Genomic DNA, 13,638 nt, shown 5'->3' on the forward strand with positions numbered 1-13,638 from the left:
GGTGCCACGCGTCCACCAGCACCCGCCCCCCGGCAAAAATCGCGAGTGTAGGCGCGGAGTGCCTAGTAATGTGTGGTAAGGAAGTGAGGGCAAACAGAGTTGCCACATGAAATTGCTTGCGCTGCTGAGAAGCGATCTGACATTTTGTGCACAAGAACACTAAAACTTACAATAACAAAAGTAATGCACCCTTCCAATTGAAAATTGAAAAGAAGGGGGGCTGGTGTCCTTCGGATTCCATTTCTAGGCACTGAAATTTTAAAGGTCTCCTGGAAAGATTTACTAGTACATCCGTTTTCATGGCGGCCCGCGTGGCTGAAATCCCGGCCAGGCCAACCGGTCAAAGAGTCGACGTCATCTTGTCCAAGTCAACCATCCAGACAGAAAAGAGCGACACTCCTCTTGACTCCCGACTCCCCAGTCTCGACGCCGTGCCGTGCGAGCCTGCGCTCTCTCGAGCCTCAACGACCAAAACAATTCAGTCTTGATCGGCCACCAGACCTCTTCCTCCTCATCCTCACACAGTCTCCCGCGCTAGGGCTCTTCCCCCGGCTCCACAGAGTAACAGGAATTCATGGCGGCAGACGAGCCCGACGACGTCTCCATGCTCGCCGCTCTAGCCGGCGTCAGAAGCCCCACATGGCATCCCCGGAGGCGGCTTCCCATCGGCAGTAGCTGCTTCAGTGGCCCTATGCCGATAGGAAGATCTTCCATGGACAAGCGTTTCTTCAGTGGCCCCTTCAGGATCGAGAACAGTGCCAATACAGCCGACAGCCGCCCTAGCAACAACGATGCCTTCCTCAGTACCATGCCGTCGTTATCCAATCCTGTCAGGCGGCGGTCTCAACAACACAGCCATTACGAACATCTCCTCCGATCAGGGCCACTTGGCAAGTGCAATGACCCCTTCTGCACCACTTGCCCCGTTTATTTTGACAATGATGTGCAGGATTATGACCTCCCGCTCCTGGAACAAAAGGTTTGACTGCCTTTCCCTGTGTGCTGGAAATGTCATTTGTTCTGGATATATTTATAATTATATATAATTATATGCAACCCTTCAACAAACAAACCACCTGCAATGGATTGACCCGATTAGGCTACATCTCACAAGCAGAGGTGCATGACATTTTTTTTGAGAAGAAAATATCAATCACTCTTTTCAGAACATTTTTTAACGGTATCACAAGTGTTGGCCATTTTGACTCTATAATCACAATCTTGCTTAGAAGACATTTTCTGATTATTACTCGACACAACATGCTGTCAACTCCTTACCACTTTATCTTGATAACCATACATCTAAAATTTTGAACCTGTAGCTCTGTAGGCTAAAGAGAGAGCCTTGTACATACTCACACATGCACACATGCACACATGCAACTGTACAGGATTGACTCTAAGACCTGTGGCTGAAATTGACAGCAGGCAGATTGTTCACAGCTGATGTGGTTAAGGAAGTTGTAACAAAGGCAGTAAATGAGGCTGCAGCAGAAGATTTCATAGCAGAGGCAGAGAATGAAGCTGCAGCAGAAGCAGGCAGTCACATGAAGTTGAATGATTGTTCAACAGTCAAATTGGAGACCAATAGAGGCAATAGTAGACAAAGAAGTTCTTGAATCTAAATTGTGCCCGCATGAAAACCCTAGTATGCAGGCTGATCAATGCATTTTCATGCAGCTGTCAACCACCTCTTTTCTCTCAACAGCCCTTGATTCTCACAGGGGTCTGATTAACTGTATGGTGTTTCTTCATGTCCTGAGGGTAGAAGAGTCAATGGATTCTCTGTCTCATGTTAGCTTCAGAATGCTGAAAGTGCTAGTATGTGATCCTTTTAGACCAAGAGATTTTGTGTATATGTTCCTCTTACTCTGTTTGAGAGGTAGATTTGAATGAATCTTCTTTTATCACCAGCTTTTTGGGGAGTTAAGGTCTTAGAGCATTTGGAATTTTGCAGAAGATTGGTTTGTTTACTGGCTTTTTGGCAATAGATACCTCTACGACTCTTTTTTGAGAGGGGGAGACGTAAGTTGGCGCGAGATGCCATGCTCTAGTAGAAACTCGGAAAATTCGTGGGAGGTAAACTCGCCACCACTATCATTCCGCATACATCCTAAATGATTACTAGCTTGGTAATGAACGGGTAGCACCCAAGCAGAGAAATATGTAAATGCCCACATGTATCTAGAATGATCATCCACTATAAAAAAGAAGTACAACACACCATTTAATGGGACGGTGGATGTCAGCCCACAAAGGTCAACACAAAACATTGTAAGAGGCACCTCAACTTTATATGGGGACTATTGAGGAAATGGGGTATTGTGCTACTTCTCGAGTTGACCAGCTTTACAAACATCTCGAGATAGGTTGAGGCATGGAAGGCCTTCAACCATCTATTGATGTGACAATGCATAAAGAGAGCCGTATTCCAGATGTCCCAAGTGGAAATGCCAAAGACACTCATTGTTCATGGGCTCCTGTATAGCGGCTAAAGCTTGGAAGTGATGGAACTCTGATCCCTTGACGATCGGCTCAAAAAGGAACTGGGTCATGTGGTATAGGCCACTAGGTTGTGCCTTGCTGCGAGTAGTTACTAAACCGGGTTGAGAGTCAAGGACCTTGATTGTGGTCATTGTAAAGAAAATTGCTCATCCCAACTGGCAAAGTTGTTGAATGGATAACAACTTCACCCCAAGCTGGGGGACATAGTATACATCGTCTAGCGTAGCTAGATTTGGGCCTTGGCTAGTGGTAAAATTAGCGCAATTGTGAGCTTGAATCTTGACCGAGGGCCACACACTGACGCATAGAGCTGCGTGTTGGGGTTGACTATTGTAGCCTTGTAGATTCAACCATTGCAGTCACATTGTTCCTTCTTTCACATGTGTTCTCTCATTGTCTCCTTCTCTTCGTGTTCACTTTCATCTTTCCATTGCACCCTCTCATAGAATGAAGTGGTGATATAGTGTTTGAAGTCATCTTGCCCACCTATTGTTCCTATTTTTGCAGAGAGCTTTTAGATCAAAGGCCTAGGTTTCTTTAGAGAGTACCTAGCTTTGGACTCCATGGTAGTTTGATGTCTCTCTAGCCATATTGGAAACTTGTGGAGCAAGCTATCAGACCCACTCCTACTTGTTTTTGGATGGATTTGGCTTGGGAGAATAAAGAGATGATGTAGTATTTGAAGTCATGTTGCCCTCTTGTTGTTGAGAAACCCTTCACCCTTCACCCGCAGTTTGCGTTTTTGTGTTTTGCGTTTAGGGTTTGTAGCCCCAAAAGGGGCACCATCCTAGACTGACCGTGTCTATTTACAGGCTACTCTCTCATTCATTCCTTACGGCTGATTCATCAGTCCGTCACCTCTTCTCTCTAGCCTCTCCACTACCCTCACACCCCTTCATGTGGTTCGTGGTTTGTGGCTATCTTCATCATCTTCCCTGTGCTACGGCACCCTTGTTCCCTTGTATCACATTCACTCCATGATTTAGAACTTCATCATTCCATTCATTAGAGTTTCTTCTCTCTTCTCTTCTCTTCTCCATGTTTGTCAAGTTCACTCCGTGTTTCTCCTCGCCAACCCTACTGTCTTGCTGGTACGTCATCTTTTGATATGGTATCAGAGCTTGATTTGCTCACCTAGCTGCAAAGATCCTCCACTCCAGTGAAGGCAAAGACAGGTGGCGGGTTTGGCATCCACTTCTCTTCTTCTTCCGCTGCATCAAAATCTCGGTTTTGTAGATTTCAGGTGTTTCAGCTTGCTGCCCACACCTCGTTTCGCAGAGGACATCTCAGCCAAAGCTGTCCATTGCTATCTCCATCAGTTGGCACCTGATTTCCAGCCCTCTTTACGTAGTTTTGAGCTGATTGTAGCCAGGCGACTATTGTTCCTGTGTAGACCTGCTGCCCTACATCCTCTGCCTACGTTTTTAGTATTTCTCTCTCCTGCAAGCTGTCCTGCTTGCGTTTTTGGTCTTTCTCTCTCCTGCAGGCTGTCTTGCCTGTGTTTTTAGTCTTTCTCTCACCTGCTGCCTGCGTTTTTAGTATTTCTCTCTCCTCACCTGCGTTTTCCTACTGGTTGCAGGTTCTTGTAATTCGTTATAATGCATGATGCTATTCGAAGGAAACTATGTTCTATACATTATCATTTGTTCAATTAAACTAAACTCCTTCATTGTAAATAACTCGGAAAAATATATCCTATCCGTAACAATTTCTCTTTGCATGATTGACTTAAAACCGATTTAAAGCCAAGAAGGAAAAACCTGGTTTTGGGGTGAGATATCCACATGGATACTGGGAGATGACCCTCCCGTAGCTACTCCTTGGACTTTCTTAGGCGGCATCGCAGTTCGAACGTGAAGGTAGCTTTTACTCTTTCTTCCGAATTTCCACCGTCTCTCTTTCGAGGCAAGGTGCCGTTTAAATGGTTGATCACGAGAAGGAATAATAGGACCTTAGGTTCTTAGCTTCATCGGAGAGGAAAAGATTTATAAAGCCTAAGAAGGCCCTACAGGGTATATACTTGGCAAAGAGTTTATGGGTGAGTGTGATTTTGTAACCACATGAACCTTTGGAGAACTTAGGGCTTGGGGTAAAAGGTATAGAAGGAAATTATTCTCTTTTCTTGCACTTCCTCTACCTTTTTCCTTCTCCTTCCCTACTCTTCCTCCTTCACTTCTCTTTTTCCCTCTTTTTTTTTCTCTTCTACCTCCCTCTATTCCTTCTCTACTCTTCCTCTTTTACTCCTCTCTTACTCTTCTTTATCCTTTCCCACCCTATTTCTTCCTTCACCCTACTCTTTCTCCTTCACTCCTCTCTTCCACTCTACTCTTCCTCCTTCACTCCTCACTTTCTCTTCTTTATCTTCTCCCACCCTATTTTACTCTACTCTTCCTCCTTCACTCCTTTCTTTCTCTTCTTTATCTTCTTCCACCCTATTCCTCTCTACTCTTCACGGGACAACATCCGGGGCCCATGATGGTTTGGATTTGGGGTCTAGGTGGGAATGAGAGGGGAAAAAAGAAAGAAATAATGGGGACATGGGGGATAAAAAAAAGGCTTAGGGGGGTTGTGTAAAAAAGAGTATGGGGGGGGTGAAAAGGTTAAAAGGGACATAAGGGGGGTGAAAGGGGGACTTAATTAGCCCCGCCCTTAGAAAGCTTTCTAGAGAAGCTTCACTGACGTTGGGGGGGAGGGGGGGGGGGGGAAGATAGCCAGCCATCCGACGGCTACGAGGGTGGCAGCGGTGGCGGTGGCTCGACAGATCTTCTACGACCTTTGGCAGCGACACGATGCCTCCTCCTCTCCAGTGGCAGTGTTCAGGCGGCAGAAATCGGGCAGGGCGGCGAGTATGTTGTTCTCCTCCTCCTTTTCCTCGTTATCCGTGCGGCCCTCCCTCATTAAATAGGGGAGGGGAGGGAATCCTTTTCCCCTTACCTGTCAGCATGCATGGTGAGGGAGCCGAGCAAGCTCCAGCGAGGAGCTTGCTGGCTTCTCCATCCCCCCTCACACACACCAGCTCGATACGCCGCCGTGGGGCGATAATTTTCTTCTTTTATATATTTAATATATTACATTTAGCAAACAAGTCCATTTCATTCCGGTGAGGAAGAAGACAAAGGTTGATCATATGGCATGATTATTTATGCATCACATTTTCAAGTATTCTGGAAGGGGTTGTTTGAAAGTATGGGTACGACGCTGAAATTCTCATCATCATTCCATCCACAGATAGGTGGTCAGTTGGAGGAAGCAAATTCCACAGTGTTGGATCTTTTGAGGTGCTATGTTTCAGACCACAAGACACAGTGGGAGCAGTATTTGCCATTGGTTGAGTTTGCATCATAGAAACATGAAAGGGGGAACGGGGACGGGGACGGGGACGGGAACTCCAAACCTAGGGAACGGAGACGTGGGAACGGGAACGGCATTTAAAAAATCAAAATTCATGAAAAAAATTTAATATTTCACTTATAATCCATGTGGACTCTGGAGTGTTAAAACTTAAAACCAAGGTATATAATCCACAAGGACAAATCATTTTAAGTTTTAACTTTAAGATATCATGCATTATTCTAAAACTATTCATTAGAAATTGAATTGCAACTTACAAGGCTCAAGAGGTAAGCTATTCAATTATAAATAATAAAATCCATAATACATATGGCAAAAATCATAAATGATAAAACAATGAACAATGAACTAAACTTTAAAGTCTAAGCTAAATAGTAAAAGAATATGCCTATGGTACCATTGCTGCCAAAAAACTTAAAAGATTACAAATATGAAATTGAAGTCTAATCTTTGAAAGAACATGCTCATTGCCCCAAAAAAGACTACAAATATAAAGTCTAATCTCTAGACTGAAGCAAAATGCGGCATACCAAAATAGCCCAAAGGGCAACTGCAAGATTGCAAGACTCAAGTACAAATATAATATCGGCATGGCACAACTGTCAACAGCCCAAGTGTCACAGTGTCATCAATGATCATAATATCATATATAATGTAAATGTGTCATGACTCATGTATCATGAGACTCGTGATAAGTAAGCTAAATTAAAGATCATGATCATGATCTGAGGCTGCTCTAGCCACTCCTGAAGTGCCAGCCTCATCATCATGTGTACCATGAATTGCTGCATCTTCCTCAACATTAGCATGTGTCTTCTCTTCTTGTTGCATCTCCCACTCTGTGAATGGATCAGACTTTGTTGTCATACTGTTACATAACATCCTCAAATTAGCACTAACGAATACTAGATCGTTTGTCCCCTCCACCCCAAGACGGTTCCTCTTCTTTGAAGCAATGTGAGCGTAGATACTCCACAATTGCTCCAAACAAGAGGAGCTAACTGATTGACTCAAAATACGGATGGCTAGTTGCTGCAACTCAAGACCATCCGAACCATAGTTCTCCCACCACAAAGCTGCCCCAATCTTACAGCGATCCTTCTATGCATCCCCACAACCAAAAGAACCTCGAAAGGTCCTATAACATGAAAGCTGATCTCTGATCTTTCGTGTAGTGCCATGATTAGGCACTAGACGAGACAATATAAGTCTCCATGCATCCATAACCTCAGTGTCATTCTCTTGATCCTTGCCCTGGAACTCAGAATCCACAACAAATGCAGCTGCATGCATGGGTGAGCTATAGGAGTTCCACCTCGTCACAACTAAATGGTGTATTTCCTCATATGCCTCATCATTTGGTGCCAACTCCTGCAACTTTTCATTTAGCCTGTCCATAGCCTCATATAACTTGCCAATGCAAGGTTGCATAGCATCCATAAACCTCAATAAATGTACAATGGGTGATACCATAGCATCTATCCGCTTTACATCATCCCAAAAAGTGGAGTTATTTGCTTTCTCCAAGCATAAGATACCTGTAGGAGTATCTGCCAATGTTGATGAGGTAAACTCATCACTAAGAAATAACTGCCTCAAGGCACCACTGCATTCTCTTAACCTGCCTAGCATCAAGAAGTTAAAGGCAAATCTGGTATCAGAGTATTTTAAAAGTGTCTTCTTCGACCGTAAAGAGAAGTGATGGCGAAGAAATTGGTGATTCAAAACAAAGCTAACCATTTGAGCTCCTTGCTCTATGACAGATGCAATCCATGACAGGTTACCAATATCCTTTAGTAGGTTGTTCAAGCAATGAGCCATACAATATGAAACTGTGATATGCGGATAATAATGCCGCCGTATTTGCAGACTCTCCATCTGCAACAAATCCCACAATATGCTCTGGGCTAATAAGCTCAACACTTGTAACCCACTCTGCTGCAAGTACATCTGTTGACTTTCCTGTCCCCGATGCATCATGTGAAGATATGAAATACATTTCTCCACGAGAATAAGCAACCATACCATGAATGGATCGCTTGCGTGTATCACTCCAACCATCAGTAATCAAAGAAACTACATTTTTAGCCCACATGCTCTTTCTAGTCATTGCTGCTTGCTCAACAAGGCGTTTTTCCTTTGTCGAGCAAAGTGGTACGTAAGGTCTCTGATGATGGAGGTACATATGAAGGGCCATACTCACAAATCTTCTTGCACATCAATTTAAAATACTTTGACCTGGCTGCACGAAATTGAATGTGGTCATGATAAAAAAAGCGTGCCACTGATGTATCCACCTCTTCCTTTTTCTTGGGATCCCAACTAGCATCAAGTGTGCTTTGTCTACGTGCAACATGTGGCGTTGTTGATGCCATGGCCGATGCAATGCCTGCAGCAGGTGTGGAGGTAGCACTTCCTGATACTGACCCTGCTCTAGATACATCTGATGGGAATGGTGTCACAAAAGTTGCAGGGTCAACTGCAACACGTCATGGTTTAGATGCAAGATAAGCTTGTTGACCTGCTACACGGTCACGAAGCTCCCTTTACTTCTCCAAGGTCACATTTGGACAAAACTGCACCTCTGAATTTGGCTCATGTAGGAGATGAGCTCGGACCTGATTATGCATAAATATTAAAATGGAACAAGTGGCAATTGGTAGTCCATATTCTAATATGTAAGTAACTTTGAAAAATTAAAATCAATAAAAATTTGAAATACAAATGCTCGGCTCAATGGATTACCTAGTTTGCTCCACTAGTTCGCTTGTATGGGCAAAGCTTGCAAGTCCATGGTCGAGATCCTCCACGACTTAAAGGGCGGTTAGCATTTACTTCTTCCCACCATGACCAATCATCAGACCTTCTTCCTCGACCACCAACCCGACGAGCGGGGAGGAAAGATGAAGCCATTTATGATTTCAGGCTGAAAATTGAAGGTTCAAGAGTTGAGAGAAGGAAAAAACTGAAGGCTGAAAATTGAAGGCTCGAGAGAAGGGAGAAGGCTCAAGAGTCAAGACTCACTCAAGAGTCCAGAGAGAAGGGAAATGGAGAGAAGGGAGAAGAAGAAGAAAAGAGGAGAACTTGGAACTTGGAAAAGAACTTAGAAGGAAGACTCAAGGTTCAAGGAGAAGAAGGAAGAGAAGGAAGAAGCTTCAAGGAAGAAGGAAGAAGAGAAGGGAGAAGTGAAGAGAAGGTAGAAGGAAGAAGAGAAGGAAGAGAAGAAAGAGAAAGAAGAGAAAGAAGAAGAAGGAAGAGAAGGAAGAGGTTGGAGGTGGGAGGAGAAAGAAGAGAAAGAAGAAGAAGGAAGAGAGGGAAGAGAAGGAAGAGAAGAAAGAAGAAGAAGGAAGAGAATGAAGGTGGCTGGCCGCTGGGGGCAGGATGCAGGTGGGTCCCTGGAGCAGGATGCAGGCGGGAGTAGAACGCGAAGCGCAGGCGGAAGCAGAATGCGGGCGACCGGGCGTAGGTAAGTTTTGCCTGCCACGTGGCGTTCCCTGTCCCGTTTCAGACAGGGCCTTGTCTGAAACGAGACAGGGAACGTTCCATCATTTGGAAACGCGGTCCATGACGGATACATTCCGGGGATGACGATTCCACGTGCCGGGGGGCCGTTCCGGCCGTTTCCTGTCACTATGGTTTGCATACAATAATACGGTGCATAGTTTCATTGGTAAGGCTCCATTTGAGGTGGTTGAGGGTGGCAAGAAGGTTCCACCTATTTTGCACACTAAGGATAAGATCTTTGAGGTTGATCGCTTTGTGGAAAGCTTGGATATAGCCTATGCAAAGATAAAGTATGCACTTCAGAGATCACTGGATAAGCAAAAGCGGGCAGTTGATCGCCATAGACGTGCTTTGTAGTTTGCAGAGGGCGATTATATATTGCTGCGTTTCGAAAAGGCAAGGCTGAAAAAGATGAAGGGAAGAGAGGGGTTGTATCCGAAGTTAAGCATGAGATACTATGGGCCCTTTCAAGTGTTGGAAAAGGTCAGTGATGTTGCATATTGACTGAAATTACCTCCACATTGGCAGATACACAATGCCTTTCATGTCAGTTTGTTGAGACCTTTTCGTGGTGATGTGCCAGAAGATGTATTTGCTGAAATTCAGCCAGAGGTTGAGGAACTAGATGAGATTTTGATACCCGAGCAGATTTTGGCACATAGGAAAAGGAAGGTCAGAGGTAAAGTTTCCAGAAGATATTTGGTGAAGTTTCAAAATTATTCACCAATGGATGCAAAATGGATGGAAGAGGATGACTTGCCAAACCATCCTCAGTTGTTGTAACTTTATCTCGATGCCTTTCATTTAGAGCCGACTTTGGATCGGGCTTACTCAGGTTCAGCAGAGCGGGCGTTCGGAGCATTGCCTGATGCTCAAGGGGGAGGTAGCACTTCCACTCCACCGATTTTGAACAACTCTCGTATGTAGTGGATCTCGGATGTATTCAGCGTGGATCCAAGATACTGTGCTGACAGTATGTCTGCCATGAGGTCACTACTCAGTGTACTAGTCACTGTGAGATACATGTATATGAGTATGGTTGTCACCACGGCTTTGAGACTATACTTATGCATGAGTTTTTGGACGAGTTTGGCATGAGTTTTTGCCTCAGTTTTGAGATCAATTTTTGATTAGTTTCAGCTCAGTTTTTGAACAGTTTGAGAACCGTTTATGATCACTTTGGGATCAGTTTTGCATCAGTTTTTGATCAGTTTTTTTAAAACCATCAGCTTGTGATCAGTTTGGAGTCACATTTGCAGCCATTTGTGATTAGTTCTCATATCAGTCCATGATCTGTTTATGATCAGGTTATGCTCAATTTTTAATGGTTTACAGCTGATTCCATGGACAGCCGCATGTAAACGAATGCCATTGACAATTTCAGCCATGGTTTATGCTGAGAATATGCTTTACTGTGGTTTTGAAGTCGGAACGGTTGAGAAACATGAGTTATGGATGCATCCAATGGTTTCTAGCAATAGCTTTGGACTATTTTTCAATTTTCTATTATGTTTTGTTGGCTGGAAATTTTCAATAAGTTTTGCGCGTATTTAACGGTTTGACAACAGTGGCCAATGTTGTGGTGACTGTCATGCCAAATTGAAATTCCAGTGCAATATACTTTTGCTTTGGCCCAATGCATGGCAATTGAGGACGATTGGAAGGTTTTCAAGGGGGAGGTGTGTCACGGGGACGTGAAATTTTGAGATGCTTTAATCTTGCTAGTAACATTTGATTAAGTTACTAATCAAATGTGCAAGGTTGTTTAGCACGTGATGCACATGGCAGTTATTTCATGGGAACGGGCCAAGGACCCTGACGATGCAGCAGGTGTTAAAGGCAAAAGTTGTGTTAAGTTATGCCAACTGGGTTTTGGTGGTCAGTCGGTGCCAGGTTGGACCCTAGGACAATTGTTTGGCCATTAAGTGTCAGTGGCAACACTAGGGACTAGCATTAATTAATTAATTAATGCTAGTCTAAGGGTCAACAGAGGTTGGGAACCACTCCAAGTTGCAAATGGCCTAGCTAATTTCATTCCAAATGGGCATGTTTAATTTTGAGTAGGGTCAAAAGGACTGAAATTAATTTTCAGAATTAATTAATTCTGAAAAATTAATTTAATGGTTGAAAATGCATTAGGAAGGTTGCCACTTGGCAAAACTTTCCCATGCAACTAGGGAGAAGGCTGTTGGAGGGTGGTGAAAGCTGAATGGTAGCCATTCGGAGCTTGGTGGAGGGAGAGGAGGTGATTAGATTTGGGTCTGAGAGAAGACGACAATTGATCGCGCGCCGTGACAGGATAGGGTGCAGTAGGTTTTCTGTTCCGCCTCAAGAGAGGCGGCAGTAGGAGAGGAGGGATCGCCGATTGAGTTGGTGTTTTACCCCCCTTTTGAAGCAGTTGGTGCCATCAGATTTGTCATCAGAGCTACGAATTAGAAGATACATTTCAGCTGATTTTCTCTCTTTCTATAGCATTCTCTCATCTCCTCCAGTCTATGCTCAAGTATCCTCAACAATTCTCAGCTATGGGTAGTAGAGTACAGCCAAATTTGGTGGACAGTAGAGAGTTTACTGCTGTAAACCCTAAATTACAGCAGTAATTAGGGTTTAGCAGCCACGTTGGGACCCGTGCCATCAGTCAAAGGCATTGTACACTGAAATCAGCACTGGAAATGCGTGGAATTGTGAGGATTTCAGATGCCAGCCCATCTATTGTGAATTTGGGGCAGCATTTGACCAGTTGGGGTTCCATTAGAGCAAGTCCTAGGTGAAAATCAAGGGGCAATTTGCCTGAATGCTTTGTTGATTATTGGAACAGCAAGGGGCTTTTGAATCAGCCAAGGAGATCGTGAAATCTCGGCTTGTAATTTATCCATCAACAATTGAAATTAAAGAAATACCAAAAGGGGCGTCAGTTTTGGGGCCAACAGGGTGTCGACTGTCCAAGTTTATGAAGGTAAAGTGAGCATTTCAGTTTATGTTCATTTGCTAATTGCTGTAATTAAGTGCTGAATCAGGTTAAATCACCCTATCCGAGAAGGAAGGTTGGTTTCACCTCAATTGTGGTTGCTATAAAGAAGACTGCTTGTTACAATCAACAAAGTCACCCTAAGTCAGGGAACGTAATAGACATTGTCTATCTTGGAGATGTGAAATTTTAAGATGTAAAAATCTTTCCAATAACATTTGATTAAGTTATATGTCAAATATGCATGGTTGTTTAGCACATGTGATGCACATGGCAGTTATTTCATGGTAATAGGCCAAGGACCTTGGGGATGCAGTGGGTGCCAAAAAGCAAAAGTTGTGATAAGTTATGCCAGTTGGATTTTGGTGGTCAATTGTTTTTAATTTTGACCCTAGGACAGTTGTTTGGCTAGTAAGTGTTAGTGATGACACTAGGGACTAGCATTGAATAATTAAATAATGCTAGTCTAAGGGTAAACAGAGGTTGGAGATCACTCAAGGTTGCAAATGGCTTAGCCAATTTAATTGTGGATGGGTATATTTAAATTTGCGTAGGGTCAGAAGAGTTGAAATTAATTTTCAGATTTATTTAATTTTAAAAATTAATTAAATGGTTGGATAATATTGAAAAATGGGTTTAGAAGATGGCCACTTGGTAAAAATACCCATGCAAACTAAGAAAATGTTTTTGAGGGGTTAGCCATTCAATCAATTTTCAGCCTAGAGAGAGTTAGAGAAGGTGCTATTGGTTAGAATTTTCAAATGTGTTCTCAACCATTGGAGGTAGTAGGCAGTAGCCGGAAGGTTAGAAACAATAGGGGATAGCAATTCTGGCACTAGGAGCTGATGGTAACAGCAGCTGGGCACTTCCCCTAGTAGTAGGCGATGGGAATTTGGGCCAATTAGATTAAGCACCAATCAATTTCAGCCATTTCTTGCTTGGAGACTAGGAAATTCTCTTTTCTTTTGCATTCTCTCACCGTCTCTAATAATTCTCAAGAGATCTCAGCATTTCTCAATCATTTGGAGTAGATCTCAGCCAAATTTGGTGGATAACAAAGGGTCAATTGAGGCTTAGTGAAACCAGCCTTCCTTCCATGGGGGTGGTAATTTCTTGATTACAACCTAGTTATAGGAGCAACATTTATTACAAAATTAAGAAATGCAAGTTAACTTACAATCTTGGGCAATGGGTTCCTTATTGGCTCCAAAATTGGCATCTCTTTTGGTATTTCTTTAACTTAATTGAAGAACTTGATGTACAGGGTTTTTCCACATCTCTTTTAGTATTCTAACTCCCCTTGGTGTCCA

At 43.5% G+C, this 13,638-nt stretch overlaps 1 protein-coding gene and 1 pseudogene across 3 annotated transcripts in view; one reads left to right on the forward strand and one right to left on the reverse strand.

Moving 5' to 3' along the window:
* The first annotated feature begins 370 nt into the window (after nt 1–370).
* The window catches only part of LOC148038872 (putative cyclic nucleotide-gated ion channel 20, chloroplastic), a 207,409-nt gene continuing 194,141 nt past the window's right edge, over nt 371–13,638 (forward strand). Inside the window, exon 1 of one of the 3 annotated variants that reach the window (XM_087674759.1) lies at nt 371–979. In XM_087674759.1, the coding sequence (XP_087530885.1) occupies nt 575–979 (405 nt within the window). In that variant the 5' untranslated portion in view covers nt 371–574. The remainder of the gene's footprint in view (nt 980–13,638) is intronic. The other 2 variants (XM_087674758.1, XM_087674760.1) reach the window with 2 other exon arrangements.
* Nucleotides 1,400–7,677, reverse strand: LOC148038873 (uncharacterized; annotated as a pseudogene).

The sequence above is a fragment of the Lygodium microphyllum genome, chromosome 3 (genome assembly GCF_053477565.2).
Source record: "Lygodium microphyllum isolate KBCC chromosome 3, Lygodium_microphyllum_v1.1.10, whole genome shotgun sequence".
Taxonomy (NCBI): domain Eukaryota; kingdom Viridiplantae; phylum Streptophyta; class Polypodiopsida; order Schizaeales; family Lygodiaceae; genus Lygodium; species Lygodium microphyllum.